At 56.3% G+C, this 19,295-nt stretch overlaps 1 protein-coding gene across 1 annotated transcript in view; it reads right to left on the bottom strand.

Annotated features, from left to right (window-relative positions):
• The window catches only part of JADE2 (jade family PHD finger 2), a 75,787-nt gene that overhangs the window by 32,782 nt on the left and 23,710 nt on the right, over window positions 1-19,295 (bottom strand). Inside the window, 2 exon segments of the mRNA XM_064161341.1 lie at window positions 5,955-6,002; window positions 6,004-6,124. Coding sequence (XP_064017411.1) covers window positions 5,955-6,002; window positions 6,004-6,124 — 169 coding nt within the window.

A 19,295-nucleotide genomic window follows, 5' to 3' on the forward strand; every position in this document is an offset into this window, starting at 1 on the left:
AGCACAGACAGGGATCTCCGGAGCAGGGCCAGAGGAGGCCACCGCAGTGCAGGCAGGGCTGGCAGGGCTCTGCTGTGAGGCCATGCATTGGGGGTGTTCAGCCTGGAGAGGAGAAGGCTCCAGGAGACCTGGTGGTCTGGCAGTGCTTAAAGGGACTGATCAGAAAGCTGGGGACAGAGTTTTGATCAGGGCCTGTTGTGACAGGACAAGGCCTGATGGTCTGAACTGTAAGAGGGAGATCCAGAATGGAGAGAAGAGAGAAATCTTTTACCCTGAGGGTGAGGAGAGCCTGCTCCAGACTGTCCAGAGAGGTGGTAAAGCCTCATGCCGGGCACCATTGCAGGTCAGGTTGTTTGGGGCTCTGAGCAGCCTGCTCCAGTTGCAGCTGCCCCTGCTGAGTGCAGGGGGCTGGGGTGGATGAGCTGCCAAGTTGCAGCTGCTCTGCGCAGAGCCACAGGCCATGGCTCTATGCAAGCACTAAACGAGCCCAGCAGGAATTCACTGCTCAGGGTTTTCAGCTTCACAGGCAATTGAATGTGTCAGCCTGCGGTCACTCCCTTCCTCCCAGAACTTCAGGCTCTGTACTCTCCTGAGGCAGTCGACATGGTCACCAAACTGTTCCTGGTGCTTTTCCCCCCAGAGCCTGTGCTCAGGGCAGAGAGCAGGCAGCAGCCAGCACTGCAGGCAGCACGATGAAGGAAAGGGAGGGAGGTTTCCACAGGAACCACGACCTGACGCCGTGGGGGTTGAGGCTCGCACTGAGACATCACCATTCCCAGGTCATCGCCTGCACTTTCCATCCACAGCCATGCCCTGGCAGCACCAGCCTGAGGAGCAGCTGCCCAGGGGCCCACGGAGCTCTGCTGCTGAGGCCAGTGCAGCCTCTCAGGCAGGTGTCCTTCCCAGCCCTGTGCCAGGTGCCTGTCAGACCACACAGAGCTCCGCGTTGGGCTGCAGTCACAGCAGGAGCTTGCCCCCCTGGCAGCCCTAGCACTGGCTGGGACGCAGGCATCCATCGCTTACGAAACCTAAACACGGGGCCTGGGGGGAGCAGCTTCTGCTCTCCATTTGTGCTCCATTTGCCTCCTGCATCCTCTGGAGCTTGTACTACTCAACCCCGTTCACAAACGGTCACATTTCTGGCTGGGAGCACAGGAGCTGTGCTGGCTGCGGCCAGCGGAACGTCAGGACAGAAGCCCCTCCAAAGCACACCCTGCAGCCACGCACCAGCGGCACCCCTGCTGGCCCCGGGACAGGGAAGGCAAAGCCCCAGGCACCGCTCCTGGCCACAACAAATAAATCAAGTCCAGGAAGTGGCTCACATCTGAGATGATCAGCAGGACCATGGAGCACACCTGCTGCGCAAGGTCTTGCAGGGAAGGATGGGGGCGGGAGGCTTTCTGCAGCCTCCGTAAGAAGGGCACGGCACCACAGAACCCCAGTGTGGGTGGGAGCCAGGAGGGACTGCTTGGACGTCATCCCGCCCAACCCTGCTGCCAAAGCAGGGGTCACCTACAGCAGCTTGCCCGGCCATCACCCACAGGAGCAGATCTGCCTCCAGAGGAGAAATCTACATAGGGAACTGCGACTTCAAGCTTTTCTCCTACCTGAAACTCTTCCCTCTGTCTCTGCCACGATCCCTGCAGCTCCACTGTCACCCAGCATCCCTGCTATCCCAGAGGGCTCCCGACCCCATCACCCCAGACCTCACAGCAATCTGCCCACGCAGCACCTGAGACTCCAAACTCCAACCATGTACCCTCTAGGAGCTGGGACTGCTGGGGCTGGCCCCAGAGCCACAGCAGGGGGTCTGGAAGCACCAGTAGGATGCTCTCCCTGGCAATCGTTCTGGAGTACCCTCACTGATGTAGCTCCGAGGAGCAATCTTCCCTCTGGCTGAACCAATTCAGCCACTGCCGGAGCTGACTCACTGAACGGGGGAGGATGCAAAGGACTGGGAGCCACCTTGTACTAAACAGCCCTCTGTGACCAGACAGTGGCTCTGCTGAAGTCACCTGACTGGAATAACAAAATCCTTGGCCCTGTGAAGGACACCTGGAGGTGGAACAGCTCTGGACAAAGTCCTCAGCACCACAGGCTGTGCCAGCAGCTCAGCTCTAAACCTCGGAGCCTGCTTTGAGTACAAACACAAATCAACAAGCCAAGCGAGTGGGGTTTTAACTACGAAGGGAAGCATGACTGAGGGGATGCAGCCTCTTGGTGTCTGAAAACTGAGTGTGGGAGGGCACCAGCTCCATGATGGGATGGAGATGTTCACACCTCTTATGGACACCACAAGCTCCTGAGAGCTCATGTCAGTTCTCTGACCCTCCAGCTCTGGGTGAAACACTTTGAACCTGCCTCCTTGGGCCTCCACCCTTGCAAGGCTCTAGGGCCAGGAGGAGGGAGAGTCTCTCTGCACAAGGACTCCCATGGAAAAGACAAGGGGTGATGTGCACGAGTCGCTGTGGAGACGTTCCCATTGCCCTCCAGAAGGAAAGGTTTCCCCATGAGAGCAGCTGGAGGCTGCCATCCCCTCCCAAGGGAAGCAGTGGAGTGCCCTGCACTGGGCAGTTTTGAAGACTCAGCCTGTCAGGGGTGCTGGGCCAGCTCGTTTCAGCCACAGCATCACCTGGCAAGGCTGCAGCAGGTGCTCCTCGGGGTCCCTTCCAAGCAGGCATTCTGGTATTCCACAGAAGTGAAAGCAACCCGAAGAAGCAGGAGCTAGATGCTAGACCTGAGTTTAGTCACTGCTGGGCACAGCAAGACTGTGGATGCTCATCCCTGAGAGGGTCCAAGGACAGGTCAAATGGAGCTCTGAGCAACCTGATCTAACAGAAGGTTTACCTCCCATGGCAAGGAAACAGGTGACCTTCAAAGACCCTTCCAACCAAACCATTCTGTGATTCTGTGATTTGCCTCTGAATAGTCTGGGGAGCTGCCCACATGTTCCAGGCACCCATGGGGACACCAGCCAACCCCTGCTTCCAGGCCAGCTGCCCCCCTGGCTATCCTGCGCCCTGGTCCCAAAAGCACCCTTTGCAAAGGTCATGGAGATGATGGACAGCCACCCAAACACCACATCAGACCACTTGGTACTCACCCATCCACCTCCAACCTATCACCTGCAGGCAGAGAAGGCTTGGGAGATACAGGAACTGCACCTGAACCCTTCACCAAAGCCCTACACAGACAGAGCCTTAAGGGTGAGGCAGGACCAGCAGCCACGCAGGCTGGAGCCTGAGCCCCCCACTGCAACCTCCAGATCTTCTGCTGCCAGCACAAGCACTTCAAAGGATTAGAGGGAACCAATTATCACCCTTTCTGCACCCACCAACAGCAATTACTGCTTCACATTCAAGGTGACGACACCACGTTTCAGAAGCCACTTTCTGAGGAGCTCTCTGTCTCTCTCCAGCCATGCTCAGCACTGTGCACTGTCCCGCAGAGCTCCTACGGAAGTCTCCTTGCTCAACCCCGCAGCAGAACTCTGACTGGTGCTGGGAAACTACCACAATTACTGGGAGAAACTGATGAACACAGCAGAAGGAGATCAGAACTGACTGAGCTGAATTAAAAAGAGGTAAAATGCCTACAGCTTCTCCCGCTGAGTTCCAGCCCTGCTCATCTGCAGATCAACGGAACTTCCCCGCAAAATCCACTCCTATAAGGAGTTAAGAAAGCTTCAGTGTCCCTTCCACAGGCTCACAGTGTTCTCAGCCTGCCAACAGCTTAAGGAGCTGGCACCTTAAGTATCTCTGATTCCCTTGTTTAAAGATGAGGGCTACTTTCACACAAAATTAACCTGCATTATTTAACCCTGAATTATTCTTCTTCTTGGCCCTCCACTACATGGACTGAAGTGCTGGAGCAGGTCCAGAAAGCGGCAAAGGAATGCTAAAGGGTCTAGAGAACAAGTTTCATGAAGACAGGCTGAGGGAGCTGGGGCTGCTCAGCCTAGAGAAGAGGAGGCTGAGGGAGACCTCACTGCTCCCTGCAGCTCCCTGAAAGAGGGCTGAAGCCAGGTGGGGTTTTGGTTTGGTCTCTTCTCCCAAGTAACAAGTGATGGGGAGTGGCCCACAACCAAGGCCTCCAGAAGCTGCCAGGGAGGCAGGCAGCTGCTGTCCCAGTGCACACATTTCACAGCAGCCTGCGCTGAGCACCTCTTTCTGGGCAGTGTACTCCAGCTGCCCTGCACAGCCTCCCTCCGCCTGGGGGGGCACCACCTCACCGGCAGACACACCTCGGCTCCACCCGAGGAGCCCCCAGCGTCTACAGCCACCCTGTGACCTCTGCATGTTGCTGCCACACAGAAGCAGGGAACACCTCCAGCTCCCAAGATAGAAAGCTGTGGTGGGCATATGCCAGCAGCAGGGCACCATATGGATCGAGTCAAGGGACGCTCAGATCCTGCAGCTCTGCATCAGCGTAGCTGATTCCTGCAAACGTCTCCAGCAGTCTCTGGAGGACGTTTATGAGGTGTCCATCACCACAAAGGCATCGTTCAGCCTTGGGCTTTGAAGCCTCTCTAGCCTGGCTCTTACAAGAGCTCTGACTTAGCAGAGACCGCAAAAGCCAGCACAAAATCTTAGTCCAGGAAGAAGCCTCCTCTCCCAAGGGAAACCTGCCTGCTGCCATGGCACAGCACAAGCCTGCCTCAGGCTTTCATCCAGTCTCCCCCAGAGCCACCTTCTTCTACGATCTCACATCACAGGCAGCGGGCAAATAAAACACTCAGGCCTGCTTAAATACTGATCCCAGCTCTTCTCGCAGCACATCTCTACTGCCACAGCTACTGAGGCACCGTACTGGGGGAGCTTTAAAACTATTTAAAGCTGCTTTCTGTGTAAAGCTTTGCTTTTCCAAGCATTTCCCATCTAATTGGATAGCACAGGGAGCTGGAGCTATCTGGAGGTTGATCTGATCTGGGTGATAAAATTCCATCCCTGAGGTGACCTAAAAAAGGACTGGAAAAGGCAGGAGCTGTGTGTGACACAAAGCCAGCAGGATGATTTCATAGTGTTTTCCAGCTCTCCTCCCCACGGCTCCTGCAGAGCCAGTCAGGGGCCAGGCTCCTTCTCTGTCATTAAAATTTTGGGGAATGACACACTGTGCCCCTGCACTGTCCAGGACAGCAGCTCAGCCAAGCACCCAGGAGCAGTTTCAACGTCTGCCTGTTTCTTGAGCCTGGGAGATAACTGCTGACTTTTCTGAGCAGGAGAGCCTGCAGTCCCCCAGTGAAGTCCATGTTAATGATCTCAGAGATTAGCAGGGCTGCTCTGGAAATCTCAGCTTGTCATTACTGTCAAGGGCTTCCGGGAGACAGCTATTTATGGGCTGCTGCAGCCAGGCAGGCAGCCACTCGCTGTACTGGGTGCTGAAGGACACCCAAATTCTGCCCCTGCTGCTCCCTGCTCCCTCCCATATGAAAAGCAGAGGAAGCAGAGCCTCTGCTCCAGCACAGCCCAGGAAGTGAGCAGTGATGGATTTGCTGCAACAACATTGTAAGCTCCCAAACCCATCACTTCCACAGGCAACATAATGCAATCCTGCCAATGGAAACCCACTGCCAAGCAGCCCTGCTGCCCTCAGCCCAGTGCCCGCCACGGCTGGTGTGGGTGTGTGATCATAGTACCCCCCATCCAGGAGCTCCAGCACTCATCCCATTCTCTACCTGCCAGATCCCCCATCCCTGGGGATGGTTATTAGTCCATGCCACACATTCTCCTTCCAAGTCCTTGGGAAAAAGCTGCAGGAGTTCTTGCACTGCTGTAGAACTTGGAGGGCTGGGGGCGAGGTGAGGGACCAGAAGGCTTCAGGCTGGAGCCATATCCCACCACGGATTTCCCACGGCCAACACTTACCTTTCAAAGCCACTCTCTCATCTTTAAGGGTGCAGGGCAGCAATTGCAGAGCTCCCCCAGGAAAGGAGAAGGACCAGCAGCACTACTCACCATCTCCTTCAGCTCCATATTAACCAGTTCCAACCAGCAGGCATCGAGCTTCATCCAGGTCGTAGCGGCTCATGCCCTGCAGGTAAGTCCTGGTCGCCTCCGAGCTCTCGGAGCCAGGCAGGCTGGCTGGTGACAGCTGTGCAGGTGAGGGCTCCAGCTGGGGTATGATCCTGCAAGGAAAGCAGGGCAGACTGAGACGAGCTGCAGCTCACAGCCCACGCCCTGCCATGCCATGCACGCAGGGGCTCTGGGAGTGCAAGCAGGCCCAGCAAAACCAGAGAGGGTTTGTGCACTCCTTTTGCCCCTGTGTCTTGGACACCCTTGAGGACCACACCTTGGACACAAGCACTGTCCCAGGGAGCGCAGCGCTGGGCACTGCCTGTTCTGGTTTGCACTGGGATGTCCAAGCAGGCAGGTTTTCAGAGCACACTGAGCACAGCCTGGCTGTCTGCTCCCCTGCCCAGGACCTCAGACCCAAGTGCTGAGCTCTTCTTGGCTGCGGAGTCCCTGCATGGGCAGCAAGCAGGCAGTGGCTGTCGTTCCACAGTGAGCAGGGGGCGAGCTGGCAGCAGCCTGTGGTGCAGGCTGAGGGCAGCCCCTGGTGGCCAGCTGACAGCTCTATGAGGCAGGAGCTGCAGCTCACTGCAGGGTTCGCACAGCGTCCTGTCCCCGTCCCCAAAGATGCCACTTCCCTGCAGGAACATCATCACAGAGGACACTGCAAAAATCAAACCAGCAAACAGTAACCCACTGCAGCACTTTTGCCTCCCTCCATGGCAGCAAAGGACCCAGCACCTGCCCAAAGGAACCAGCTAACGCCAGAGCATGGAGGGCCTGGTGCTCTGTGAGGTGTCTGGAGCAACCCACCAATGTCCCTCGTGTCCACCAGCTGAGCCCCAGGTAGCAGATGCCCCAAGGGTCTCCAAGTGCTGAGAGATCTGTGCAGAGCTGCCCAGGGAACAGGACCTTACTTGCCATGCCAAGGTCGGGAAGGAAATCCATGGCAGGCAGGGAAAATGAACCTGGAGTCTCTCCAGACCCAGACACACAGCTTAATTGCTGCCCTTGGCAGTCACTCCCAGAGCCACCAGTGGGAGAAGCAATAATGTGATTGCTCCAAGAGGGAAACATCAGCACAGGGCTTCTTTTGGCCTCTTTTGTCTTACTTTCCTCACCAGTAAACTGAAAACAAAGATTGGTCCCAGTGGCCAGAGGACAGGTTGAATTTCTCTTCAGGGTCTGAAAGTAACTCCATGAACGGAGAGTTCCTCAGCCCCCAGACTTTAAAACGAGCTTGCTGCAATCTGGGCCAGGCTTATACCTTCAGCCTTGTCTGTATGTAATGCACTGAAGCCAGGCATGCTCTGGGCCAGGCCTCGGGACTCTCCCCTAAGCAGCCCAGCAGTCAGTGGCACGGCACACACTGAGCCACCGACCGTGAACCCTTTACACTCGCTGAGCACCTTTCAGGCCATCAGGTACAACTGTCAACCCAGCACCACGCCCAACCCCACACCCAGAGCACCAGAACACCTTCCAGGATGGGCGATGCCACCACCTCCCTGGGCAGCCTGTTCCAATGCATGACCACCTTTGCAGTAGAGAAAGATTTCCTGACATCCAACCTAAACCTTCTCTGGTACAACCTGAGGCCATTTCTACTCGTCCTGTTGCTAGTTACTTGAGAGAAGGAGGCTGACCCTCACAGCAGCCTCCTTTCAGGGAGCTGCAGAGAGCAATGAGGTCTCCCCCAGGGCCTCTCTGCTCCAGACTAGGCAACCCCAGTTCCTCAGCTGCTCCTCATAAGCCTGTTCTTCAGATCGTTCAGCACCAGCACTTAGGAATGACTGAACTTCTCCTTCCCAGAGCCCAGGTCCACCCTGGGATTGGTGTTTTGCTGATGATGTGCCACCACCAGGACACTGTGGCTCGCCCTGTGCCACCATCTCAAGGCCTTACACAGGCAAAGCCCGTTGCCAAGTACTGCAGCAGGTACAGGAGCTGCTGGGCTGCGGGAGCAGTCACTGCACAGAAGCTGCCAGGAGCAGCCACTCCTCCATTTACCCAGCCAAGCAGGAGACAGGCATTGGAAAAAACCCTAAAATCTCCCTCACTCAAGAGCTCATTTTAAACAAAGGGCTGGAAATTGGATCAGCCTGAAAAGCACAACAAACCTGAGGCCATTAGTCTGAAAGTAGGTCTCAAGGCACTTGAGAGAAGGAGTAAGTGACCCCAACACTCTCGAGAATCACATCACTCCCTGGAGAAGAGGATGTGGCAATAAAACACACTCAGCTCATTCCCACGGTGAATCATCTCTGCAGGCTGAGGGCAGCAGGCACCTCCCTGCCTGCTGCCCCTTCGCTCAGACACCAATAACTCAGCCTGGGCAACCTCCCTCCTGGAAAGGCCCCGTTTGGTTACGCCTGCTTCAGGCTGGCCTCCTCCCTGAGCTCTGCTCCAAGCTGGTCTAGCCCAGGGCCATAAATAAATCAGCTTAGGACAGGCAAGTGGGAAGGGAAGCTCTGCCAGCAGCCTCCTGCAGCCAGCTCTGCTCGTGGGGGACTTCTGCAGCTGACAGTGACTTAACAGGACCACTTAAAGGATGGTTTGTTAGAAGAGTCTCCAGGAGGCCATCCAGCCAGGTGCCTGACCTGCTCATCAGCTCAGATGGTCTGATAGGCACTGGCACTCCTCCCACAGCACTGTGGCATCTCAGATGTTAGAGACTGGTGGCACAAGGACCACAGAATGGGTTGGGTTGGAAGGGACCCTGAAGATCATCCAGTTCCAAGCCCCCTACCCTGGGCAGCGACACCTCCCCCTAGCCCAGGCTGCTCCAGGCCCACCCGAGGGGTGGTGGGTGGATGGTCACAACAACGAGCAACCCAAAACAAGTTTGTGTGGCCTTTGGGGTCCCCAGAGCCAGATCCATCGACCAGGCCACGCCACTCATTCCGCTGCTATGGCTCCTATGCAGTCTGTAAAGCCATGAGCCAAATTCTGTCCTCCCTAAGCTGAGTTCACAGGAGAAAGGCAATGCCAAGAGCACATTAACTGGGCTAGGTTTTAAATTAACTGGCCTGGTGCTCAGGCCTGTTTGCAAGCTGGCTGGGCCAGCTGGATGAGCCCCAAAGCATCTTTAGGATCCCTGATGCTGAGAGGTGTCTATGTACTTCACCACTCCCCTCACTGACTGAAGATGCTCCAGGTAACATCTGGAGCACCCTGGTCACCAGTGCAGGGTGCTCAAGAGCTCAGAGCCCTGTGAGCACCCTGCTGTCTCCCTGGCACACAACACTAGCAGAAGGCCTGAAACCAGACATCCTGGATCCCAAGAGGACCTCTGGTACCCAGCACCTGCCAGCACATTCTCCTGTGTGCTGGAGCAGAGACAAGGCTGGAGATGGCTGGTCCCAGGGAGGACCCTTTCATTCTAAAACAAACAAGAGCCTCCAAAGAATTAAAGCTCCATTTTCTGCTGGCTCTGCTCTGCAGAAAAGAATCTGCAGCATTTACTTATTGGCTACTGCAGCCAAACCCCCTCCAGACCAGGCAACAGCCTCTGCGAAGCCATAAAAACTCCCAGTACATAACAGAGGTGGCTGCAGGTGTAAGGCTGAGCCCAGGGGTCTGGGAAGGGGAACCTGTGGTGGCTGCTCTGTCTAGTGGCCCAGTCTGCCACCCCACTTTGTGTCACTCACAGGTTCTCCTTATGCCAGGGGCTGCAACAAGCACATTTCCAGCAAATTAAGGTTGATGAGGGTAACATAACACCAGCCCTTTCTGTGCTCCTGCCAGCAGCTGCGTGCAACTGGCAGCTTCACCACCACCACTGCTGATGTGGGTGATGGCTGTGCTGGCACTGCCCACTGGCATGACCTAATCTTGCTGGCAACTGCCTGTCTCAAACACCTGTGCAGGCAGCAAGCTCTTGGTTCAGCTCTGAAGCTGCTGCCTGGCTTCTTGCTGCTGTTCTGGGAGAAGAAAGAAGCTGGATCTGGACCCCAGGAGGGTTCGTTAAGCTCCTGGAACATCAGCACCCCTGCCCAAGAGGCCCCCCTGCCGTGCAGCCATCAGATGCCAACGGTCGAGCCTCGTGAAGGTCCCGTTTGGCTACTCAAGTGGCACTCAAGATGCTCAGGAAGGGGTTAACTCTGCCTGCAGCAGTGTCCTGCCCTCCGGGTACCAGCAGCCGAGTGAGTGGTGGCTCCAGGTGACGTCATCTGCAGTGTTTGGGTGGCTGCAGGCTGCATGTCCCATCCCTGCACATCCCATCCCCCTGCACATCCCATCTCCCTGCACATCCCATCTTCCTGCACATCCCATCCCCCTGCACATCCCATCCCCCTGCACATCCCATCCCACCTGCACATCCCATCTCCTCACATCCCATCGTCCCTCACATCCCATCCCCCTGCACATCCATTCTCCCTGCACATCCCATCCCCCTGCACATCCCATCCCCCTGCACATCCCATCCCTGCACATCCCATCCCTGCACATCTCATCCCCCTGCACATCCCATCCCTGCACATCTCATCCCCGTGCACATCCATCACTCTGCACATCCCATCCCTGCACATCTCATCCCCCTGCACATCCCATCACTCTGCACATCCCATCCCTGCACATCTCATCCCCCTGCACATCCCATCCCCCTGCACATCTCATCCTCCTGCACATCCCATCTCCCTGCACATCCCATCTCCCTGCACATCCCATCTCCCTGCACATCCCATCCCTGCACATCTCATCCCCCTGCACATCCCATCCCCCTGCACATCCCATCCCCCTGCACATCCCATCCCTGCACATCCCATCCCCCTGCACATCCCATCCCCCTGCACATCCCATCCCCCTGCACATCCCATCCCTCTGCACATCCCATCACTCTGCACATCCCATCCCCCTGCACATCCCATCCCTGCACATCTCATCCCCCTGCACATCCCATCCCTCTGCACATCCCATCACTCTGCACATCCCATCTCCCTGCACATCCCATCCCCCTGCATATCCCTTCCCTCTGCACATCCCTTTCCTCTGCACATCCCATCTCTCCTGTACGGGATATGTGCCAGGGCCTCTGGGACACAGCAGAGACAGTTGGATGTGTCAGGGGGCCCCAGGGAGCACCGGGAAGCCTGTCATGTTTCAGGGATCCTGGCAGCCTCTGGCAGGCAGGGAGCAGCCCAAGGCAGTGAGGCTCAGCTGCACGCCACCATCCCTTCAGCTGTTGTTTTTTCCCATCTGAATCACGGATACTCAAAGGAGTTATCCAGTGAGTATCAGGAACTGCAGAACGATAGGGGCTGGAAGGGACCTCCAGAGACCATCCAGTCGCAGCCTCTGGAATGATCACTATCCAAGCATGCCCAACTGCCCAGCTCTGCAGGGCACGAGCCCCAGCACAGCCTCACTGCCCATGGCTGCCAGCAGCACGCACACACCTCAGATGGGAAACTTCCTTTGGCTCCGGAACATTCCAGGGCCTTTCTGGGCTTGGAACCGCCCCCCTGACAATGTAATTTCTGTGCTGAACGCTAAGGACAAGGCAGGGAGGCCCCTCCTGTGCTGCTGGCAGCTCCAGATGTACACAGGCAGCTTCTGCAAGGTGTACAGAGCTGCAGCTGCACTTAACTGCAGTTAACAGGTGTAAGGAGAAAAATGCTGCTTGCCCTTCTCCACCTCAAATCTCCTCCTTTAACAGCCTGTAACCAGGGTGGGTGCTTCAGACCTCCGGAATAATGCAATCCTCTAAGGAGAAAGTGATTCACCCTTCTTTGATGTGATAAAAAGAAGAAAACAAGCGATCAGGAGGCACTAAACAGCCATCTTGTTAAATGCAGGGCCCCTTTGCCAACTGTTTTCCGAGCTGTTTATCACCATGCAAGGAGCCCCAACGCTCAGCAGACCAGATGAAGAGCAGGGTGCTGATGTCCTTGTCTCCCTCACCTTGATAGTCCAGCTAAAGCTCACCAGGAGGGAGCTCGGCAAATGAATTATTTAAGCCTCAGTGCTGATTCAGTGCTCAGAAAACCATTTTGATGCAGACCAAAGGACCTGGTAAAGAAGAGCTCAGGTGGGAAGCGGCAAAGCAGCCTTCCCAAGGAGGAGGAGAGGACAGGCACAGGGGCTGCAGGCAGCGGTTTGCTGGTGAGCCGCCTGGAACAAGAGGACACAGACACTGTGCCGGTGACTAGACAGAGGCAGGGTCTGGGCAGACAGCAAACCACACACGGTACGGGGACGCTGTGCTTCTCGGAGTGCCTTCTCCTGTCCCTGCTGAGCCATTCTGCCACAGCAGTGACCTGCTGCTGAGAGAAGGCACAGCCTGCACTGCTCTTCTGCCTCCAAACCCCAGAAAGACGCAGAACCCCAGCACGGTGGCGCTTGGAAGGCACTAAAGCAGGGCACCCACAGCAGGGTGCCCAGCATCACAATGTCCAGGTGGGTTTGGAGGCTCTCCAGAGAAGGAGACTCCACAATCTCTCCAGAAAGCCTGTTTCAGACCTCCAACACCCTTACAGCAGTTTCTCCCCATGTTTAGGTAGAACCTCCTGAGTTCCAGTTTGTGTCCATTGCTCCTTGTCCTGTCACTGGGCAGCACTGACACCAGCCTGCCTCATCCTCTTGCCCCCACAGCCACTTTAGCTCTTGCTGAGCATTGATCAGATCCCCTCCGGAGCTGCTCTTCTCCAGGTCAAACATCCCCAGGGCTCTTAGCCTCAGAGAGATGCTCCAAGCCCCTCAACATCTGTGACCTCTGTTGGACTCTCCCCAGTGGTTCCTTCTCTCTCCTGAGCTAGGGAGCTGAGTTTGTTTCTCTTGAACACGGTGGCCCCAAGCCCAGGGGCAGCTGCAGAGGGTGCTCAGGCAACGCCTGCTCCCTGCAGGCAGCCAGGACAGAAGTGGTGGCAGCAGCCATGCCCAACACTACTACAGGCCATGCTGGGCACACATGGGAGCCAAGCTTCAGCCAGCCCTGCTGGGGCCAGGAGCAGTGCTGTTGTGTGGATTCTGCCTGAGTCTCTGCCAGGGCTCCTGCTGCACACTGAGCACTGATGGACAGTCACATCATGCTTGGCCAGCCTGGCCACAGCTCCTTGGCACTGCCATGCTCCACACCATGGCTTGGATTGCTCCCAGGGTTATTATTCGACCTGTGCTGGAACCACTCTCTCCCTGTGCTGGGTACCCTGCATGTGGCACCTGGCCCCACCGGCATGAGCCAAGGTGTCTGCACTCTGGGAGCAGGGAACAAGGGCAGGGACATGCCCCGGCCCACGTTCCTTACTGGTTAATAGGCCATGCCACAGTACCTTCAGCCTGAGCTTTCCAGTTCAATAAAGACAAGGAACTACTGGAGAGGACCCCGGGCTGTTCAGCCTGGAGAAGAGCAGCCCCAAAAGGGATCTGGTCAGTGATCAGCAAGAGCTAAAGGGTGGGGGGCGAGAGGATGAGGCCAGACTGTTGTAAGTGGTGTGCAGGGACAGGACAAGGGGCAATGGGCACAAACTGGAACCCAGGCTGTTCCAGCTGAATAGGAGACATCTGTTCGGTGTGAAGGTGCTGAAGCCCTGGGAGCAGGCTATCCAGAGAGGTGTGGAGTCTCCTTCTCTAGAGAGATTACAAACCCCCCTGGCCATTGTGCTCCTGGGCAAGCTGCTGTAGGTGCCCTGCTGCAGCAGGGGGTCAGACTGGACAATCTCCAGAGGTCCCTGTCATCTTCAACACCACTCCCTGAGAGCAGACCCACTCTGTATCCCTTCTCTCCTCCCACTGGCAAGGACACTGGTTTTGCATAACCACACCATGAGCATCCCTGCCAACGACTCTGCACTCTCCCAAAGATGTGCTGGACCTCCTGAAGTCATTGGGGCAACTCCTTATGGGACTGGAGTCACTAATGAGCAACACAGCAGCTCCACAGCACACCCAGCCACAGCCAGCCCTGCACCTGCATCAGCACCAGTTTAACACATGGGCCAGAGTGCAGCAAGGAGCTGCTTAATCTGTGTGAGTGCCTTTGGAGGAGAAGGGCCAAGAGGGGCCCCGAGGGGAGAAGGACAAATCCAGGACACAAATCCCGTGTCAAGGTGGCAGGTGGTGCCCGTACTGCTGCCGCCATCACCCAGCTGGTGCTGGCCAAGGCTGTGCCTTCCTGTTGCCACAGCACTTTCTGTTTTCTGTTCAAACAGGGCCACAGCAGCAACACGAGGGCAGATCCACAGCGGCAGGAATATCTGGGAATGCTGCCAGCAAGCAGCAGCCTCCTGCACGTCCTGCTGCTGCGAGCGAGCTCGCAGAAGAGAACCTGCGGCACTCGCTAATGTGGCTCAGCATCCAGCAGCCACCTCGCTGCTGCCTGGGGAAGGAGCCACGCAGCAGAAATGCAAGGCATTAAAGAAAGGGAAGAAGCAAACCTGTACAGGTGCACAAAATCCCACCTGGGTTGTCCTTGCTTTATGGAGGGGACGCTCCTGTGTGTGGCACATGCATCATCATCAGCGGGTAGGGTATGAGCCCAGGATAAGTCCTGCACACCCACTCTGCCAAAAGGGCTTCACAGCCCCCTACAAGCACTCCCCAGCCAACCAGCAAGGCTAGCTCTCCCCTGGGGGGAGTCTGGGAAGACAAAGCTCATATCGAAAAGGAGGCTAGGTGGAGGCCTCTTTGCTCTCTACAACTCCCTGAGAGCAGGCTGGAGCCAGGACAGGGTTGGTCTCTTCTTCCAATAAACAAGCACCAGGATAGAGAAAACAGCCTCAAGTTGCATCAGGGAAGGTTTAGGTTGGACATCAGAAAAAGTTTCTTCCCCGAAAGGGTTGTCAAACCCTGGAACAGGCTGCCCTGCAGATGCAGTGCTGAGGGCCACACGGTGGTGGTGAGCTGGCAGCGCTGGCTTAGCATTTGGACCTGATGATCTTAAAAGCCTCTTACAACCTAAACAATTGTCTGACTCTGACTAAAGCCTTCCTTTCCCCATTTTAGCAGTATCTACTGTTGAAAGTACCTACAGCCTTGATGCTGCAAAACTCTTCCTGACACTTTATCGTAATCCTTCAACTCGAGACATGCTGAGTATGGTCCAGCATTGCATCCTGAGCCCCACCTAGCTGGGACCTCATACCTGGCTCCAACACTGAGTCAATGGTAGCCATCTCCATGCCTCAGCTCACCCATTTGTAAGCTCACTGTAGAGCTCACACAGAGTGGAGTCTCCTTACTGGATGGACATCTTTCGGCTGCAGGCTCCAGCAGGGGGGGATGTCCTGGCATCACCGCCTACGCGGCCGCGGGTCAGCGGGGGGCAGGCCCCGTGCGCAGGGCAGCACTCCTCACTGCCCGCCTCGGGCACTCCCTGGCGCGGCATCCGCACCAGGCAAAGCCCTTCTCAGCAGCGCCGAGCCAGGCACGGCTGTGGGAGAGCAAAGAGCTGATCTCTGTGCTGCCTGGCGCCCGGGCATGTGTTGGCCAGCAGCAGCTGCTGCCCCTCTTCCTGCGCCGCTCTCCTTCGGCACTGCACTGCGATTTCTGCTAACCCAGAAAGGACCCTCGGGTTTAAGGTGGCTCTCATTGAGGGGCGCTCTGAGACAGCTGCTTTCCGGGGAGAAGCACTCCTTAAAAGACAGCTCTTTCCTTCTCCCTCTCCCCCAGCTTTTGACATTTCAGAGCTGCAGAAAAATAAAATGTTTCGGAAAAAAATATCCAATTTTCAGCTTGGGAGGCACAAAAAAAGCCGGGAGGGAGGGTGCGGGTAGGACGAGCTGGTTTCCAGGCGCGCAGGCAGGAGATGAAAAGAGCAGCAGCAGCTGAGTACGAGGCACCTTTTGAAGGGCGAGATAGGAAATGATCCTCGTGTCCTGCATGGCAAAATCTGCTCACCCAGCCCAGGAACCAGAGCCCTGGGGGAGCAGGATCGTGGGCCGAAGGTTATTCTCAGGCAGTGCTTGCCTGCTCTCCAGCTCCCAGGGCCCCTGCTGGCTTCTCCTCCCTCTAGGAACTTCACTGGAAATGGCTGTCAGGAGTGACAATATCAGGGACTGGATTGCCATGGGCATCCATCCCCTGGTACCCTCAAAGGCAGGATACACCTTTGGGATGGGAGGAAAGCAGAGGAGAAGCAGCACCTGTGGGGCTTCAAATTTCCCAATTGCTCACCAAAACAAAAAAAAATCAGTGCCAGGATTTACTTTCAGCAGAGCAAGGAACTGAATACGGTCCATATCTGACACAGGATCCACGATCCACAGCAGGATCTGTCTGGCTTCAGAGAAATGTTCTGTTAGAGTAAAGGAAAAGGCAAAGGGAGATCCAGCACAGAACCCATGGGGCAGCAGCTGCAGAGAGGGATGAAAAGCAGCAGCTCAGGTGGGACCAGCAGATGGGGGGCTAATTAAAGCCCTTGAAGTGGGGAGGTAAAGGGAGCTGTAAAGCCTCTTAAGGCTGCTCTTTCTAGGCAGAAGTAGTAGTCATCTGCTGGGAAAAAGCATCTGACATTTCATCAGAGGAGAGCTGGTCTGACACTGCAGATGCAAAGGGGACTGGCAGTCCTCATCCATCCTTGGCACCATGACCGCCGCTCGCCTGACTCGTATCACTGACCCAGGTGGGAAAACACTGACAGGGAAGCTATCAGAGGGAGAGCTGCTCAGCAGGGAGAACATTCATCTCTGCTGTGCCTTCTGCTGGGCATGTGGAGAGATGTTGGCTTGATGAAAACAAAATCTGGCAGCATCACTGCTTGTCCCCCCTGGGACGGGCATCACGGCCACAAACCAGGTGGAACCATTAGCACTGCTGTAAAGGGAGCTCCTCATTGTACTCACACGCTGCTAGCCAAGGCAAAACACCCTCAACAGGCTTCGGGAGGAGGGCAAAGTCCTCCAGGCCACGCTTGCTGTCTCGCCAGCAGAGGCATAGTTCAGGCAGATGAGGTGCAGATGGAGAACAAGAGAGGAAGCTAAGGCCATGGCTAAGCAGCGTGACCCGCAGCAGCCTGGAAGGAGCAGGCTGGGGCGAGCAGCGCACGTCACGACCCAGGGGGGGGTGGCAGAAACCCTCCCGGGATTAGCCACGGGGCGACAGCCAGCACACCGGCGTGGGAGAGGTCAGAGCGCAGGGGACCAGAAGCTGCCTCACAGGATCTGCCCTCAATGGAGCGCATTGATCCCCCTGACAGCCTACGTGGGACAGGCAGCGGGACATGGGCATCCAGCACGGGCTGGGAGCTCTGGCAGTGGATGGGGGAGGAGCAGGTGAGACCCGTCCTGACTCAGTGAGGCATCCAACAGTGTCCCTAGCCTGGGCCAGGTGTCCCCATGCAGACGTGAGGCACACTTGGCCAGTCTGCTGATCTTAACGCCAAAGAAAGGGAAGTGACAAAGTCTTTGGAGAGCCAGGCTTGAACTCAAAATGGTGTTGAGGGCATCGAAGAAAGACCTTGAAGTGTTCCCAGAGGCAGTGCCTCAAAGATTATGGAATAGCATGGAGCCTGAAAACAGCCAAATGACCAAAACAACCCCAAGAATGAGGGAATTCTTCAGAGGATCTGGCAGCGGAAGTGAAACCCAAGCCCAAGGTGAGTGGGAAGCACCAGGCTGTGATGGGCTGTCTCATCTCCCCTCTGAAGCCTGTGGCATGTCCTTGTGGTGACAAGGCCGAAACTAGAGAAAGCCTGGTGAGAAAAATTCACAGCTCCAGCAAATGTGACCTTTGCTGGCAGGTTAACATCACAGAATCCCAGAATCACTTAGGTTGGAGAAGATCTTTGAGATCATTGCGTCCAAAATTAACAGATCTCTTCAGTCTAGGGGAGAGGGACCGAGGAGAGGCACAATGGCAGTCCAAAACAGAGAACCAATCACTTCACTTGGAAAGGCTCTTTCCAACTCCAACCAAGATCTGACTCTGCAAGGCTGCTGTTAACTCATGGCCCACAGCACCGCTTCTCTGTGGCTTCTAAACACCTCCAGCATGAAAGACACTGAGAAAGGGCTGGTGTTGGACGAGGGCAAGGGTGGGGATGGGGACGCTGTGGGGGATAACACATATCAGGCATCACTTCAGGAGCATCCCTACATGGGAACATATTGCACAGACAGAGCTGCCCTGGGGAACACGAGAAAATAAAGGCTTGGAGAGAAGCAGAGAGGCACATCTGCAGCCCACAGCTCAGAGCTCCGAGATGCAAAACCTGGCCCTGATGGGAGATGCCAGGCAGCAGATGCCATGGGCAGTCCCACCGTACAGGCTGGCTCTCCATGGGGCACTGCTGGCCTGGACAGGGCACCAAGCTATCACTTCTGGGCTGGAATAGCATCAGAAGGAGCCCTCAGCTGGGAGTGGAGTGCTCAGAGTCCAGCCTGTGGGCAGCTACCAAAGACACCTAAAGAAAAGCGGCTCCACACCTAGGGCTGAGGTTTGCCTCTGTGTGTGTGTTGTGGGGTTTTTCCCCAAGGGCTATACCAACTCAGCAGCCTCCTTCACAACCTCCCCTTGATGTGCTCAGACACTACAAGTTCCCTTTCTTCCTGCCTTTCCTGGGGGAGGACTGAGTGTGCACAAGTTTACTTCAGCAGCTGCTCTTGCCGTGGGACAAGCAGAGCCTCCACCAGCCTCCAGCCTCTTTGTCCTGCCAAATCCCTCAGCAAAACACATCCCACTCAACCCTCCCAGTGCCACGCTGGCCCAGGATGTGTGCCTGAAGTCACACAACATGAAGCGAGCACAAAATAGCTGCAAAACTCCTGCAAGCCCCAAAATCCAGCAAGGTCTGAGGTCAAACCCTCTGAGTTTTGGAGTGTGACCCTGCAAGCTTTTGGGTCTGGCCCAGAAAGTTTTTGAGTCCAAGCCTCAGAGTTTTCTGGTCCAACCCTAAGAGTTTTTTGGGTCCCTTCCCAAGCTACCTCATTCCCCTCACCAACAGCAGCAACAATCCCCTTGTGCCTTCAGGCCTGGCTCTGGGATAATCCCCAGTACACTTGTGCAGGTCACAGCTCCCCCACCCCTACCCTGCCCCAGCAGCTGCTCAGGTGCCTGCTTTAAGCTCCAGCTAACAAGATACTGACCCAGGCTGACAGACATCAGCTGCAGCAGGCCTGAAAGGCACACCTTTCCTCCCAGGCCCCCGTCTCAGCATGGCCAGCACAGCCCAGCAGCCCACACAGCAGAGGGAAGGTCGAAAGTGCAGGGCCAGCTCCTGCACCCTGCCGCGGAAGAGCAGCGGCACAGCTGCCTGTCTCCAGAGGGAGATGCACCAACCAGCCAGGCACAGCCAGCGGAGCTGGGGCCTTTCCTGACAGCGTCTTCTTATTCTCCCTTTGATTCCCTGAC

The sequence above is a fragment of the Pogoniulus pusillus genome, chromosome 22 (genome assembly GCF_015220805.1).
Source record: "Pogoniulus pusillus isolate bPogPus1 chromosome 22, bPogPus1.pri, whole genome shotgun sequence".
Classification (NCBI taxonomy): domain Eukaryota; kingdom Metazoa; phylum Chordata; class Aves; order Piciformes; family Lybiidae; genus Pogoniulus; species Pogoniulus pusillus.